This window comes from Saccoglossus kowalevskii, chromosome 7, assembly GCF_978046115.1.
Source record: "Saccoglossus kowalevskii chromosome 7, keSacKowa6.1, whole genome shotgun sequence".
NCBI classification, from domain to species: Eukaryota; Metazoa; Hemichordata; class Enteropneusta; family Harrimaniidae; genus Saccoglossus; species Saccoglossus kowalevskii.
The window spans coordinates 16,571,909-16,586,110 of NC_140647.1; the positions used below are offsets into that span (position 1 = coordinate 16,571,909).

The 14,202-nt window shown below is 34.6% G+C and overlaps 1 protein-coding gene across 4 annotated transcripts; it reads right to left on the reverse strand.

Annotated features, from left to right (window-relative positions):
* Nucleotides 1-1,681: 1,681 nt before the first annotated feature.
* On the reverse strand, nucleotides 1,682-12,507 carry LOC100366903 (uncharacterized). 4 transcript variants are annotated; one of them, XM_085501170.1, is made up of 4 exons: nucleotides 12,436-12,507; nucleotides 12,175-12,250; nucleotides 6,145-6,242; nucleotides 1,682-3,679 (listed from the first exon to the last, which is right to left on the reverse strand). In XM_085501170.1, the coding sequence occupies exon 4, from the start codon at nucleotides 3,652-3,654 to the stop codon at nucleotides 2,317-2,319; it is 1,338 nt and encodes a 445-aa protein (XP_085357296.1). In that variant the 5' UTR covers nucleotides 3,655-3,679; nucleotides 6,145-6,242; nucleotides 12,175-12,250; nucleotides 12,436-12,507; the 3' UTR covers nucleotides 1,682-2,316. The 4 variants fall into 4 exon arrangements, with proteins under 4 accessions (XP_085357296.1, XP_085357294.1, XP_085357295.1 ...); XM_085501168.1 differs by lacking the exons at nucleotides 12,175-12,250; nucleotides 12,436-12,507 and adding an exon at nucleotides 11,766-11,822; XM_085501169.1 differs by lacking the exons at nucleotides 12,175-12,250; nucleotides 12,436-12,507 and adding an exon at nucleotides 11,766-11,815 and having other exon boundaries at nucleotides 6,145-7,774.
* Between the last annotated feature and the right edge of the window lie 1,695 nt (nucleotides 12,508-14,202).

Consider the following 14,202-nt stretch of genomic DNA (forward strand, 5'->3'; position numbering starts at 1 on the left):
TGGACTGCCTTCACTTTATCTGCATCAGTCTCAATTCCTTTAGCGGAAGCTTTAGGTTCTCAATAAATTACAGTAAGTTTAAATAAATAAAATTTCTTTGTTTTTACCTTAAGACCTGTATTCCTCAGCTTCTGTAGTAAAATGTCCAATCCTTCAAGGGAGTCATCTATTGTCTCGTCAAACACATTCACTGTACCATTCTCATCCTAAGAATGTTCGAAACGTACCATATTACCAGTATTTTTGCCTGTTCTACAATACCCCAATCATCACTTTTAATCAATTAATCAACGAGGGCACATGTTGGTCCTGTTCTGTATTTTAAATCAGAATGAATCACTTCACCATTTACACATCCCCCTGTTACCTCAATCAGTTTTATTCATGAAAATCCATTCCCAGTAACCCATTAATTCTGATATCAGCTACAAATACAACTATCACTACCTCCTTACTAAAAACCCTTATTGGTAGATCAACTTCCCAACCAATGTTTTGAGAACTAAAATTCAACTATTAAGACACACTTGAGTGCTGAACGATTCTATTTCTATTCCTTTACTATAAATTCTACTGAAATTATACTATTGGTTGTACAAGTATCTAAACAAAAAGAAGCAGCTATTCCAAAAACTTTAACTGGCACATACAGTGTATTTGGTGCAATATATACTCTTGTACCACCTCAGTTGACACAGTATCAACTTTCTATTCTTGGTTGGGGTTGTGTTCGCACACATCGATGACATTGTTTACAATTTATAGATTACAAAAAAACACCACCATCCCCACAGAAAGAAGGTCATGTGCTTCAATGAAAAAACACAGCATTTAAAATAGTCAGCTGCCACCTCAGTATGTTGTTATTCATTCAGATGCACCACTTCCTGGTAGCTTGAATCCTAGATGCTAACAACCATTGAATGCACACCTATGTGGAGTAGTTAAACTAGATCAGCACAGAAGTCTCGTTTCTTTGCCACTAACTCAGCTAAGGCATTTAATCAGAATGCAAAGATCCATGCTGGAGTCTTGGCAGTACAATTTACCCTAAAATTACAAGTCCGCATCAACCAGGCTGTTTGTGACACAGCTGTTTGAGTTCAATGGTCAAATACTGTTATCAGTCTCTACATTTGCCTTATTATTTGTAGATTTATCCATATAAAGTTAACATTCTTGCACATACCCAAACCCCAAGGCAACTAAAAAAGCTGATGCGTGACATGCACATGCTACCACAGTGGCTGCAGAGAAATAATGAATTGGGGACTGGTACTGTGATGATGGGGTTCTTCGCCTTTCTCTGCTTCTCTCCAATGGCAGCTCTGCAGTCGTTTTCAAAGCAAGGGACTGGCTGGTGAACAACGTGACATCAAGCCCTTTGTCAGAAACAAGGGTTGTACACTAACGGTAATCAATGTGGCTGGATGACAGGCATTTCTTTCTGGGAGACCCTCCTTGTTTTGACTTGGGCTTGAAGTGACCTTGAGCACAAGTTTGGGGTATGTATGGCATTCTATCTATGCTGGACATCACATTTTTATGGTCTTGTTGGCCCACTAGGATGCAGTCTATGAGATGCAGTCTAATAAAGTATTTCCTGTTATATCAGTGAAACAAAACAAAAGTTCTTCTTAGTGTCTTGTGTCACACATACAAGGCACAAAATCACATAGAACACTTTAAAAACAGTATATTTATTTCAAATTTAATTAGTCATACATTGACATCATACAAATGTGCATATTTGTGCATCAAAATCCATTGATTATCATCAAATGAAAAGCACAAGCTGATATACATATCTTAAACTCAAATACTAGTAATTATCATATTGCAATTGTCCCATTAAAGTCTATTAATAAGTTTTATCTGAACAGAGTGATTAGTATTCGAGACAACAGTGCTTTGTCATGGTCGTGTGTTCACATCTCATGTTTATATATTTGTAATATGCATTATAATGGAAATCAATAAATATAATTATTATGTACACATTCTTGCCAAAAGCTGTAAGACTGACATAGCGATTAATGAACTTCCAATCTGACAGACTAAACAATTTCTTGTTTATTGTGTCACCAGGTACATTTCATATTATACTGTATTATATAAATCACATTAGTAATTATCATGACAATTTGATGTGTTTGATTTAAAAGCAAATATGAATTTTCAGAAAGCTCTGAATAACAGTGCATGTGACCAGCACCTACAATTATAGTTCATAAACAAATTCAATGTAATATTGTTTTGTTCAATATAAAAAAAAATGACAATTCTGCACTATCAATTGCACATGATCGTGAAAATTCAGTAACTACAAAATGAATACGCTAGTTGAAAGGTTTCTATTCCTTTTTTGTTTACCACCTTTTGTCCTATTTTGCAAATCTCCAATTCACTACATAATGGTTGAACGTTGCTCTCACTAATTGAAGTTGAATTGTACATTGGAATCTTGACAGTGAGTGTTTCTTTAGCCTTCAATTTCTTATCAGTATGTACCTTCATGAATCTTTTATACATGCTTTGTTGGAACAAAATCGTATGCCCTTCCCGGGAATACAGTTGTTGAGCACCATGCGTTTTCATGTGCATTCTCAGACTATTTTGATCAGAGTAGCTCTTTTGACACTGTTCACAGAAATATGGTTGCACATCAATGTGCGTTCTTATGTGTTTTACTAGATCATCTTTCAGTGTAAAATATTTCTCGCATAGTTGGCACAAATAAGATTTATCAGCATCATGTGTCTTTGTATGAATTCCAAGACTTTCTTTCGAACAACTATTCTTACGCTGCGCACAGTGATGTGTTTCATCAGAATGTGTTCGTAAATGACGTTTTAAACTGTCTATTTGTTTGAAACTCTTTTTACACATTTCACAGCAATAAGGTTTCTCATCAGTATGTGTTCTCATGTGACTTTTCAGTCTAGTTACTTGTGAGAAACTCCTTTCACACATTTCACAGGAATAAGGTTTCTCGCCAGTATGAGTTCTCGTGTGAGTTCTCAGATTACCTATCTGCGTAAAACTCTTCTCACACATTTGACAGTGATAAGGTTTCTCGCCAGTATGTGTTCTCATATGTATTTTCAAAGTAGCATTGTTCGCGAATTTTTTATCACAATGTTCACAAGGATAAGGTTTCTCACCAGTATGTCTTCTCATGTGTACTCTCATACCATTGAGATAAGTGAATCTTTTTTTACATACTTCACACTGATAAGGTTTCTCACCAGTATGTGTTCTCATGTGTATTTTCAAAGTAGCTTTGTCCGCGAATTTGTAATCACACTGTTCACAAGGAAAAGGTTTCTCTCCAGTATGTCTTCTCATGTGTACTTTCATACTATTGAGATAAGTGAATCTTTTTTCACATAGTTCACAGTGATAAGGTTTCTCACCAGTATGTGATCTCATATGTATTTTCAAAGTAATTGCTTGAACGAAACACTTCTCACATTGTTGACAATGATAAGGTCTCTCACCAGTATGTATTCTCATGTGATCTCTGAGTGCACATTTACTTTGGTAACTTTTCTCGCACTGTCCACAGTGATGACGCTTCTTTCTAATTTTCTTTGCAGTAGCTTCCATCATGAGAACTTTTAAATAACATCTACCAATAATGTTCAAATTCATGCATGTTTACTTAGGTCACTGGAATCTGAAAAGTGATCATATTTGTATTTATTGTTATACCACTCTCTGAAATGTGAACCATTGTTCTGAGCACGCGTTCATTCCTGTGAAACCACATCATCTTTATGTAGCTTGTATGCCGATATACATTCATGTGCGGGCGTAACTGCTACAGATAAAGTAGTGGACATAAATTGTAATCCTCCATTGCAGATCAGAACTTAGCTAAGACTGTGCACCTCCAGTCAAGGTGCACTTTTGATAAGGAGACAGAGTTATTTTAACTATTAAACAAGCAGCCTATCGGCTGAGATAGCTCCGCTGTTAGAAATGCACATTTCAATTAAAGAACTGAAGACATCATCAGAAAATGAACAATATGTATAGTATCAAAGCAATCGGACTTACAGTTTTTAACAAGAAGTCGAAAATATCACTTTCTACCAAAAATGACTAAAATATTCACCAAAATTAGAGAGTTGAAGATATCATCACGAAATGAACAAATCTGAGAAAGGTCTACATGTAGTATCTATATATGTAATATCAAAGCAATTGAACTTTTGGTTTTTAACAAGAAGTCGAAAATATCACTTTTTACCAAATATGACAAAAATATTCACCAAAATTATAGAATCCAAGATATCATCACGAAAAGAACAAATCTGAGAGAGGTCCACATGTAGTACCTATATATGTAATATCAAAGCAATCAGACTTGTGGTTTTTAACAAGAAGTCGAAAATATCACTTTTTACCAAAAATTACAAAAATATTCACGAAAATTAGAGAATATGATAAGCTCCGCTCGACAAAGTCGACAGCGGAGCTAAAAATATTCACCAAAATTAGAGAATTAAAGATATCATTACAAAATGAACAATTCTGAGAGAGGTCCACATGTAGTACCTATATATGTAATATCAAAGCAATCAGACTTGTGGTTTTTAACAAGAAGTCGAAAATATCACTTTTTACCAAAAATTACAAAAATATTCACCAAAATTAGAGAATTGAAGATATCATCACAAAATGAACAAATCTGAGAGAGGTCCACATGTAGTACCTATATATGTAGTATCAAAGCAATTGGACTTGCGGTTTTTAACAAGTCGTCGAAAATATAACTTTTTACCAAAAATGATAACAAGCAGCCTATCGGCTGAGATAGCTCCGTTGTTAGAAATGCACATTTCAATTAAAGAACTGAAGACATCAGAAAATGAACAATATGTATAGTATCAAAGCAATTGGACTTACAGTTTTTAACAAGAAGTCGAAAATATCACTTTCTACCAAAAATGACTAAAATATTCACCAAAATTAGAGAGTTGAAGATATCATCACGAAATGAACAAATCTGAGAAAGGTCTACATGTAGTATCTATATATGTAATATCAAAGCAATTGAACTTTTGGTTTTTAACAAGAAGTCGAAAATATCACTTTTTACCAAATATGACAAAAATATTCACCAAAATTATAGAATCCAAGATATCATCACGAAATGAACAAATCTGAGAGAGGTCCACATGTAGTACCTATATATGTAATATCAAAGCAATCAGACTTGTGGTTTTTAACAAGAAGTCGAAAATATCACTTTTTACCAAAAATTACAAAAATATTCACGAAAATTAGAGAATATGATAAGCTCCGCTCGACAAAGTCGACAGCGGAGCTAAAAATATTCACCAAAATTAGAGAATTAAAGATATCATTACAAAATGAACAATTCTGAGAGAGGTCCACATGTAGTACCTATATATGTAATATCAAAGCAATTGCACTTGCGGTTTTTAACAAGAAGTCGAAAATATCACTTTTTACCAAAAATGACAAAAATATTCACCAAAATTAGAGAATTAAAGATATCATTACAAAATGAACAAATCTGAGGGAGGTCCACATGTAGTACCTATATATGTAATATCAAAGCAATTGCACTTGCGGTTTTTAACAAGAAGTCGAAAATATCACTTTTTACCAAAAATGACAAAAATATTCACCAAAATTAGAAAATTAAAGATATCATTACAAAATGAACAAATCTGAGAGAGGTCCACATGTAGTACCTATATATGTAATATCAAAGCAATTGCACTTGCGGTTTTTAACAAGAAGTCGAAAATATCACTTTTTACCAAAAATGACAAAAATATTCACCAAAATTAGAGAATTGAAGATATCAACATGAAATGAACAAACCTAAGAGAGGTCTACCCAAGGTACATATACACCAGGTATCAAAGCATCCAGGCTTGTAGTTTTCAAGAAGAAGTTGAAAAAGTAAAACATTGACACGGACGACGACGGACAATCACTCATATGATAAGCTCCGCTCGACAAAGTCGACAGCGAAGCTAAAAAAGATGGTCAGATGTGGAGTTAAAACCCTCAATAATCAACCACAACAAGTAAAGTCACTGATGTGTTTCCATTGAAGGTTCTAGGGAAAATACAAGCAAATGACAAAAGTATACACTATACCTTCAGTATGTAGGTAAATTAACCTTCCTTTAACACTGCACCAGTGTTTCAAATTACTGCCTGCCCATACGCCTGGCATGAGTAACTATTCAGTCGGGCTGTGGTTGGGTAAATTTTTTGAGAAAATAAAAAATATTACTTTTTACAAAAATCACAAATTGCCTATGATTGTTGTCAAAATTATGTACCTAGAAGTCTGATGATACCGTTTTGACACGTGCAACATGTAAAACAATTATAAACAACAACAATCCATGAACGATGTGCGAATTCAATGAACTCTCACCATATGTGTCATTCAAACTCTCACAATAAGCAAGCGTTCCAGTTGATCCGACCATTTCTGGTTCTGCTCACTGTTTTACACCGTGTTTTGAAATTATTGAGTTGTTTTTTTTAGGAATCAAGCCTCCAGCAAAGAAGATAAAAGTTCAATATAAAAAAGAGGGTCTTTTCACAAATGAAGATAACCAATACTATGCAGTTACATGAATAAATTGAAGAGCTCTAGTCTGACCATGCATATGACAATCCAAATGTATTGCTCATCAATTGCTGCATTTGAGCTAAATAAACAAGCACCCTAAGTGAGTAGTGGCCTTCAATGTTACTGGATCTGCTGATGTAGATTCTCTCTCAGATTATGAATCAGATTTTTCTGACTTGCAGTGACACTGATTGAATGAGATGTAGTGAAACGATTTAAAATAAAATATTGAAAACATAAACAGGGCTGGTAAATATTTAGCATAGCAAGCAGGTTTTTAAAGTTCATCTCTACAGATTTGGTGAGGGTTGTTCCCTCAGTAATCTATCTCTGGTATCATGTATCATTGCTGTGTAACATTTAGAAGAAATATATTACGAACATGAAACTGAGAATGAATATTAACAAGAAATAATAAATATAAATTCCATTGATTGGGCTTATATTAATAATATTAGCGTTGTCTGTGTTGCGTTCTACATGTCTCGTATAATGGCTTGTCCCATTGCCAGCTTGCCAGAATATTCGTCACACAAGGCAATCTTTTTCTGGAATCTTCTACTTTTACTTTCACCTCCATGTATAACAACAAGTATATCCTTCAAGAGACTTTCCCTGAGATTGTCAAATTTACAGGTTTGTGCTAACTGATGTAATCTCACGATATATTGATTCACAGACTTATGATCTCTTTGAGATAGCATAAACAAACTTCACAAAAAGATGTTTTTGAGGCATGAAATATCTATGAAATATACTTTATTTACTTAAAAGCTTGTCCATCAGCTTCAGACAATTTGGTTTGACTGATCATTATTTTTATGCAATGTAGTCCCATAAGGCACCTGTCTGTATAAGATCATCTTTCAACTCGAGCTGTAGCATAATATTGTTATGATGCCTTGAATTATTCCAATTTGTAGACATTCACGCTGCACATTCATGGGATGGTATTTGATATGTTGCCATGTTTTGCATATTGTGAATTCTGTAAACTTCTGTGAATCTCCATTCACAAATGTGATTACCGGTATGTCCAGTGTTTTGATGAACACAAAGAATTTTCAGTTCAAATACTGAAGTGTCTCTGTGAAGTAATCTCGATTCTGACATCATGTTATGTCTGGTATAGGGCATTCATTACTGCAATATGCAATCGTAATACAGAAAAGGTTTAGTCTTGAAGTTTAGTCTTAAATTTTGAAGATTGTGTTATAAATAACATCACCCCCCCCTCCCCCAGTTACCAAATACATATAATAAAAGCAAAGTTACAAGCTTAGTAACTAATGGAAAATATCTAATCAAATTAAACTATTACTCACTATTCCCCTGTTGCTGGGGTCAATTGGGATTAAATTACCTGTATCTGTGCTTAATTAAAGACAAAAGTCTCTATGGTTACAATTATTCATATTTTAATGATCCAGCCTTTTAAAATATAGTTCTCTAGGGAAAAAATAAAATAAAATAAAAAAAGATCTGACCTGCCGACTTAGAATTTTGTTAACCAATTACTGTACACAAGATTTGTTTCCCTTGACCTTATTGATGTTCTGTTTATAAGTGGTGCAATGTCTAGAGATTATGAAACGAATAACATGCATATCTAAACAACCAGTACATCAATTAATAGCAGTTTACAACAAATGCTTTTACATTTGTGTAATGCAGGCATTACATTTTTTTTTCTTTGCATTTTAACTAACTAAGTCAGTAAATGCATGTTTATTCTTATTGAAATACAAATTATAAGCCAAACTGTTTTCATTTAAATCACTCTCATTTGAGGTTGACTACAACAAAAGAGCAGTTTTATTAGCAGCCAACCAATTCTATTTTGATCTTTTTTTGAAAAACTGTAATTTCAATACATACAAATATTTTATTTCTTTCTATTTGTTTAGTTCTTCAACTTTTACATTATGTCTTTGCAAATGTACAACTTTTCTAACTAAAAATATTTGACAGGAATTTTAAGATTAAATGAGAGACTATAACTATAAAACTTATAAAACTGTAAAACTAGTTCATCATCCCATCTCACAAGAGAAAAATGATGTATGATGCACTTTTAATTTATTTTTGGCATTAAAATTATTCATTAGCAAAACAATAACATTTATTAAATAATGCTTTACATTTAATATTTACATACACGCACTCGGTAGGTAATTACCGAGGGACTTTGCAACATCCCCAGACACTTTCCTAGATGCTCCAGTGACTGTTGTGGACGCAATAAAGTTACATACACGCCTACGCGACAGTTAATGAAAACAACGGACCAGGGTTTCAAATGGTTTCATATATTACAACTTGTAAGGGTTCAATATCGTGTTGTCGAACACTTTATCTCATGCATACATAGGCTCATTCATTTAATAAATTCTATTTTGAACGTTTCACAAAAATAATAAACCTTGTTGATACAATTATGTAAAAAACACATATAATGAAATTACCCTTTGTGAGAACGGTTTAGTTTTGAATGCAGTTTCTGATTTTGAACTCATGAAACTTTGCTATTACCGGGTATGTCAAAGCATGTATAACAAGCCATGCATGGAACAGTCCCCGTTAGTTATCGAATTTAAGATATATTGTTTTGTTTATAGTAATATAGCTGGAGTATAACCATGTCAGGTATACGATTATGATGATTGTTTAGCATTAAAATGATTGGCATTAGTATCTGATCGTCAAACAAGTATATATACCAAGTTTGAACAAAATCCATCTGTAAACAGCAGGGAAATGCTTGATTTTGATGATTTTTCAGAACAAAAATGGCCGCCATTCGGCCATCTTGAATCAGATCGTGAAACAAATTGATGTGCATATGTATAATATTATGTATGATGTATGTGTGAAGTTTGATTGTGATTGGTCCAGGCATGTCTAAGATACAGGTCCGGACTCACGCATGCCTGCACGGTCAAAACATAAGTCCTCGTTTTCAGACTGCGTCGGAACAGGGACTAAAAAGACACTTGGTAGGAGATTCTTTGCCTTTTCTTAGGTAGAAATAGTTTGTGAGCAATTGCCAAAGAAAGTTGGACTAGCACGGGAAACGGTTCGAGGGATTATGCATTTCCATCACAAATTGGTTGGATGCATTCCGACAGGAGTAGCGGCCATCAGTGACTGAAGTCTACACACGAAATTGATGTTTGAAACTGGTACACAAATGTATATGGTGATGGTATGTAGTTGAAACTAAAAGTAGAAGATTCCAGGGAAAGATTGCCTTGTATGATGAGTGTTCTGGGAAACTAGCAATAGCACATGCCATCATACTAGAATGTAGAATGCGACAGCCACACCCACCCCTCAACAAAATTTACATTTATCATTTTTTGTTATTATTCATTCCCAGTTTTATGTTCATATTATATTTCTTCCAAGTGTTACACAACAATACTTGTTGTTCCTACAAAGCAATCGTCTAACTATGCCGTCCCTAGTGGCCACACATCAGGCATACGTGTCCAATGTTTTGATTAATTGTCAAGTAGGCAGGTACGTAACTAGGAAAGTGTCTGGGGATGTTGCAAAGTCCTTCGGTAATTGCCTATACCAGGTGCGGGAGTTAAGTATATGTAAATATCCTGCGCTCGCTGTATACGTTGATTTTGATCAATAAAACATCCTCTGAAACAAAAAAACATTTCCCTATTCTACCATATGTGGTACACTTCACTAGGACACTGAATTGCAATTGAATATATGCATAAAAAATAGTTTTCAAACTAACAAGCATGGTGACATGAAACAAAACCATACATGTATGTTGGCTTGAAAAAAAATACACTGATAGCTTGGTTGTGTTTCTAAGTTCATTTACATAATATAGAAATTGTATTTCAGGTTGGTATTGGCACTTACACGCAAATCAGATATGCTAATTTATGCAAATGAGCTGTGGAGAACCCTGCACTGCACAATTATGCTTAACCATTTATAGCATTCATGGCTTTGATGTATTTTGTGTGGCTGTTATATTTATGTGACTGATTTAAAGTGATTATCCTCATACCTCACACGCTTTTTGACACTGTTGACCTGGATTTTTTTTTCATTCAACGCTAACCCCCCAACCAACTCAAATCCTTCACTCCCTAGTTTTCAAATAGGGAGCTCCAAGGTGCAATTTGCATTCAAATGGTAGTTGACTCTTTTTCATTGTGCAGTCCAGGACTAGGGCTGAGGCACAGTCAGCTGGCATCGATTGGGTGTATATGGTAGAGGGAAAGTTGTGCAATCAAATTTGCCGAGTTTGCAGTTTTTCGCCGATACATAACTAAGGCAAAAAAAAACTCGCGGTTTTCAGCATTTTTGTAATAAAGACATTATTCTCTATTATTCTACTAATTCTTGTGTTTTTTCGGAAACAAGCGATCCCGGCACCAAAACCAACCCGGCACCACAATGTACGAGAGAACCCGGCACCAATTTGAATGGACACGCATTTGTGTTGGATTTATATCGATTTAACAAACATTTTTTGGGGGTTGTTGATTTTACGAAAATGTAGATTGTCGATTTACCGATTTGTCGAGGTACCTCCATGCATGCACCGATACATAGTAAATTAAAAAAAAACAAAAAAAAAACATGATAATCAGGTACTAAATTTATTACACAAATTATCTAATTTTACTAAAAAATACTGTGTTAATACAAAAAAATCACTTTGGTTCAAGACTCTTGCCTGCTAACCCACTTCAAATTATCCCCCCCCCCGTCTTTATAATGGTATATCCAAACATGGACGCTCATTTACATACGCGCACTGACTGAATATCGGAGTAGCTACAGTCGCCCGAATGTCTTCTACTAATCGAATTACACGAAAATGAAAATTTCTTTTCTACCATTCAAGTGACAGGGACTTATACAGTAAGATTAGGTTCATTTGCTGAAGTGCCGGGATCGTTTTGGTGCCGGGATCGTTTTGATGCCGGGTTCACTCGTATTCGTTTTTTTCGACGTTTTTCAAAAAACCTGCGATTAGACAGCGAAAGTAGAACATTCTGGAGGGGTGGACAGAAGAGCCTCGCCAGCCAATGGACGCGTGGCTCTTTGGCAACGGCCAATATATGCTGGCGAGGCTCGTGACTGGTATACTTACAAATAACATCTCAGAAATCTTCTCGCTGACTAAAAACAAAATGGCGACTATAAGAAATCTTGCATACGTCACAAACAATTTGATTGGCTGCTGTTTTTCTCGTAAATTGTGAGACTATAACGAGAGTTCCTGTGTGAGTTGTTCAGATCCCGATGCGGCAAATAATAATAATTTATTATTTTAATAATAATTTATTATTATTGTGGTACTTTGGTGTACATACTGACAGAACCATCCAAGCTAAAAGCTAAATAAAGGATCACAATCAAATTACCTGTATGATGATTGTCATGACAGTGCCTACAGACAGAAATGTATCAGCAAAGGAATTTGACTATTAAACTGTCAAAGTACAAAGACTTACAGATTGAAGTTGAAAAAATGTGGCACTTAAAAACAATGATCGTACCCGTGGTAGTTGGAGCACTTGATCTCGTCAACAAAACACCTTAAAACATGTTGATAAAATTCCTGGAAACTCAAGTCTGCAAGAGATACAGAAAACTGTTCTTAATACTAGCACTGCACCACAGTCACTTGGGAGCTGAAAATCAATAAATACTAATTTTCAAAAAAAAAATCATCCGCTATCCGTATATAAATAAACAAGTTGTGAAACACGGCACCGAGTAAATCGACACCCTGTCGGTTTCAAATGTCGATTTCTTACCTTAAAATGCGAAACAAAAATTTTAGAGGGGATCAGGTGTTACGTTAATAACCATTGTTCGTAATCGCTAACTTGGTTTTATTCAAAACTGCACAAATCCCGCGTTTTCTGATGATATCCGACGATTTCATGATCGAAAATGGCCAGCAGCCAGAATCAAGGGGGATTCGCATAAAGTTCTGGGTAAATCAAGGAAATACTCGCTGTTACGGCACGCCTGATTGGCTGAAAATGAGTATGCCAGCTGACTGTGGGCTGAGGTGCGTTCATGGAGAGAGGCAAGGGTTATTTTCGTTGAACGTATTGTACAACATAAATTGAAAAAATAAAGCCTGTGATACCATTTTTTTTAAATACTTCAACACTAATTGTATTAATCTTCCCTTTATTAACAACGAGGTGCAGAGAGTCTGTGAATGATACAGTGCCAACAAACTAACCAATAATATGGACAAAATTATATACTTATTACCACACCCAAAAAATCATTGAGTAAATACTTTTATGGGCCGATGGCATTGAACTTGTAAATAAAGACCACATATACACAAATCATTGAGGGTTGGCTGTACATGAATGGTAGACAAACAGAGGGCGCACTTTCGTCTACTTACTTGGAAGCATCCATTGATCGCCATAGAACTGGAAGTCGCCTATAGAACAGGTTAGAAATAATAACATCCCACAAATTATCCTAGTAGTTTGCTGCAACTAAACACTGGAATGCTCTACTTCTAAATGTTATTAAAACTATTAAAAGATTTTAAGGCTAATTTAGAAAAAAATATTCACTTTAAAACTATTATTACTCAGACTATTTTCCGTGACCTTCACCAAATTATAATTTAAGAGTTTTGGTTTCAATTTTCCGTTTACTATGATATTTTCATAATTATAATTTTATAAGATTCAAAAAGATTTTTTCAAATTTGCATGAAAAAAGTTTGGATCGAACAATTGCTATTATTTTAGGAAATGTTGATATTTTCTGAAATGGCAACAAGGCAACTTTCTTTGTTTTAGATCGATTTGTTCTTGAAGTACAGGGGTGCCGACTCGTATCAGAATAAATATGTTGTTTATCACCAAAAGCAAATGTTACTACTGGTATTGTGTTTGTTACCCTGTGCTGAAAGTGTGGACAAAATGAATTGTTCCTAAGAGAAAACAAATGTAACCAAGGTTCCTGTATTAAAAGTTATATTTCACAAGGACAGAATCATTTCTTCATTTATTGTAGAGCCGACAAAAAACATAACCTTATATAAATACTAATATATGTATATATATATAATTTTGTATGAGAAAAGAAAATGAACATTATGATACTACGCTAATCACTGAATGGCTTCAGTGGTGCCGGCAGCGTTTATTTCATAGCAGTGTATATGATCACAGATTTAATACATAGGTTCAGTTAGTTGGTCTTATAAGCAATTTAAAATTGGAGGAAATACACAGCCCTCATGTTGAATTTCTGTTAATTCTGACGTTTCTTATTTTGTAATTTGACTGGTGATGAGCATTGGTGTGAAATACTTGTCACGTGTTGTATCATCGTTAGTTTTGACTGTTATATTATCAGTCAGTGTATACCGCTAGGTTATATCCATGAAAGGAATCTCTGAAAAGTGTTGGTGGATTTTGTCTCATGGCTGAAGTATACCACCGCCAATGTTTTGACCTCCGTTCTCTTTTGACATCCAATTTCATGATGTTCACGTGAATTTAATTTATCTCAACGATCATAGCTAACTTGAATATATA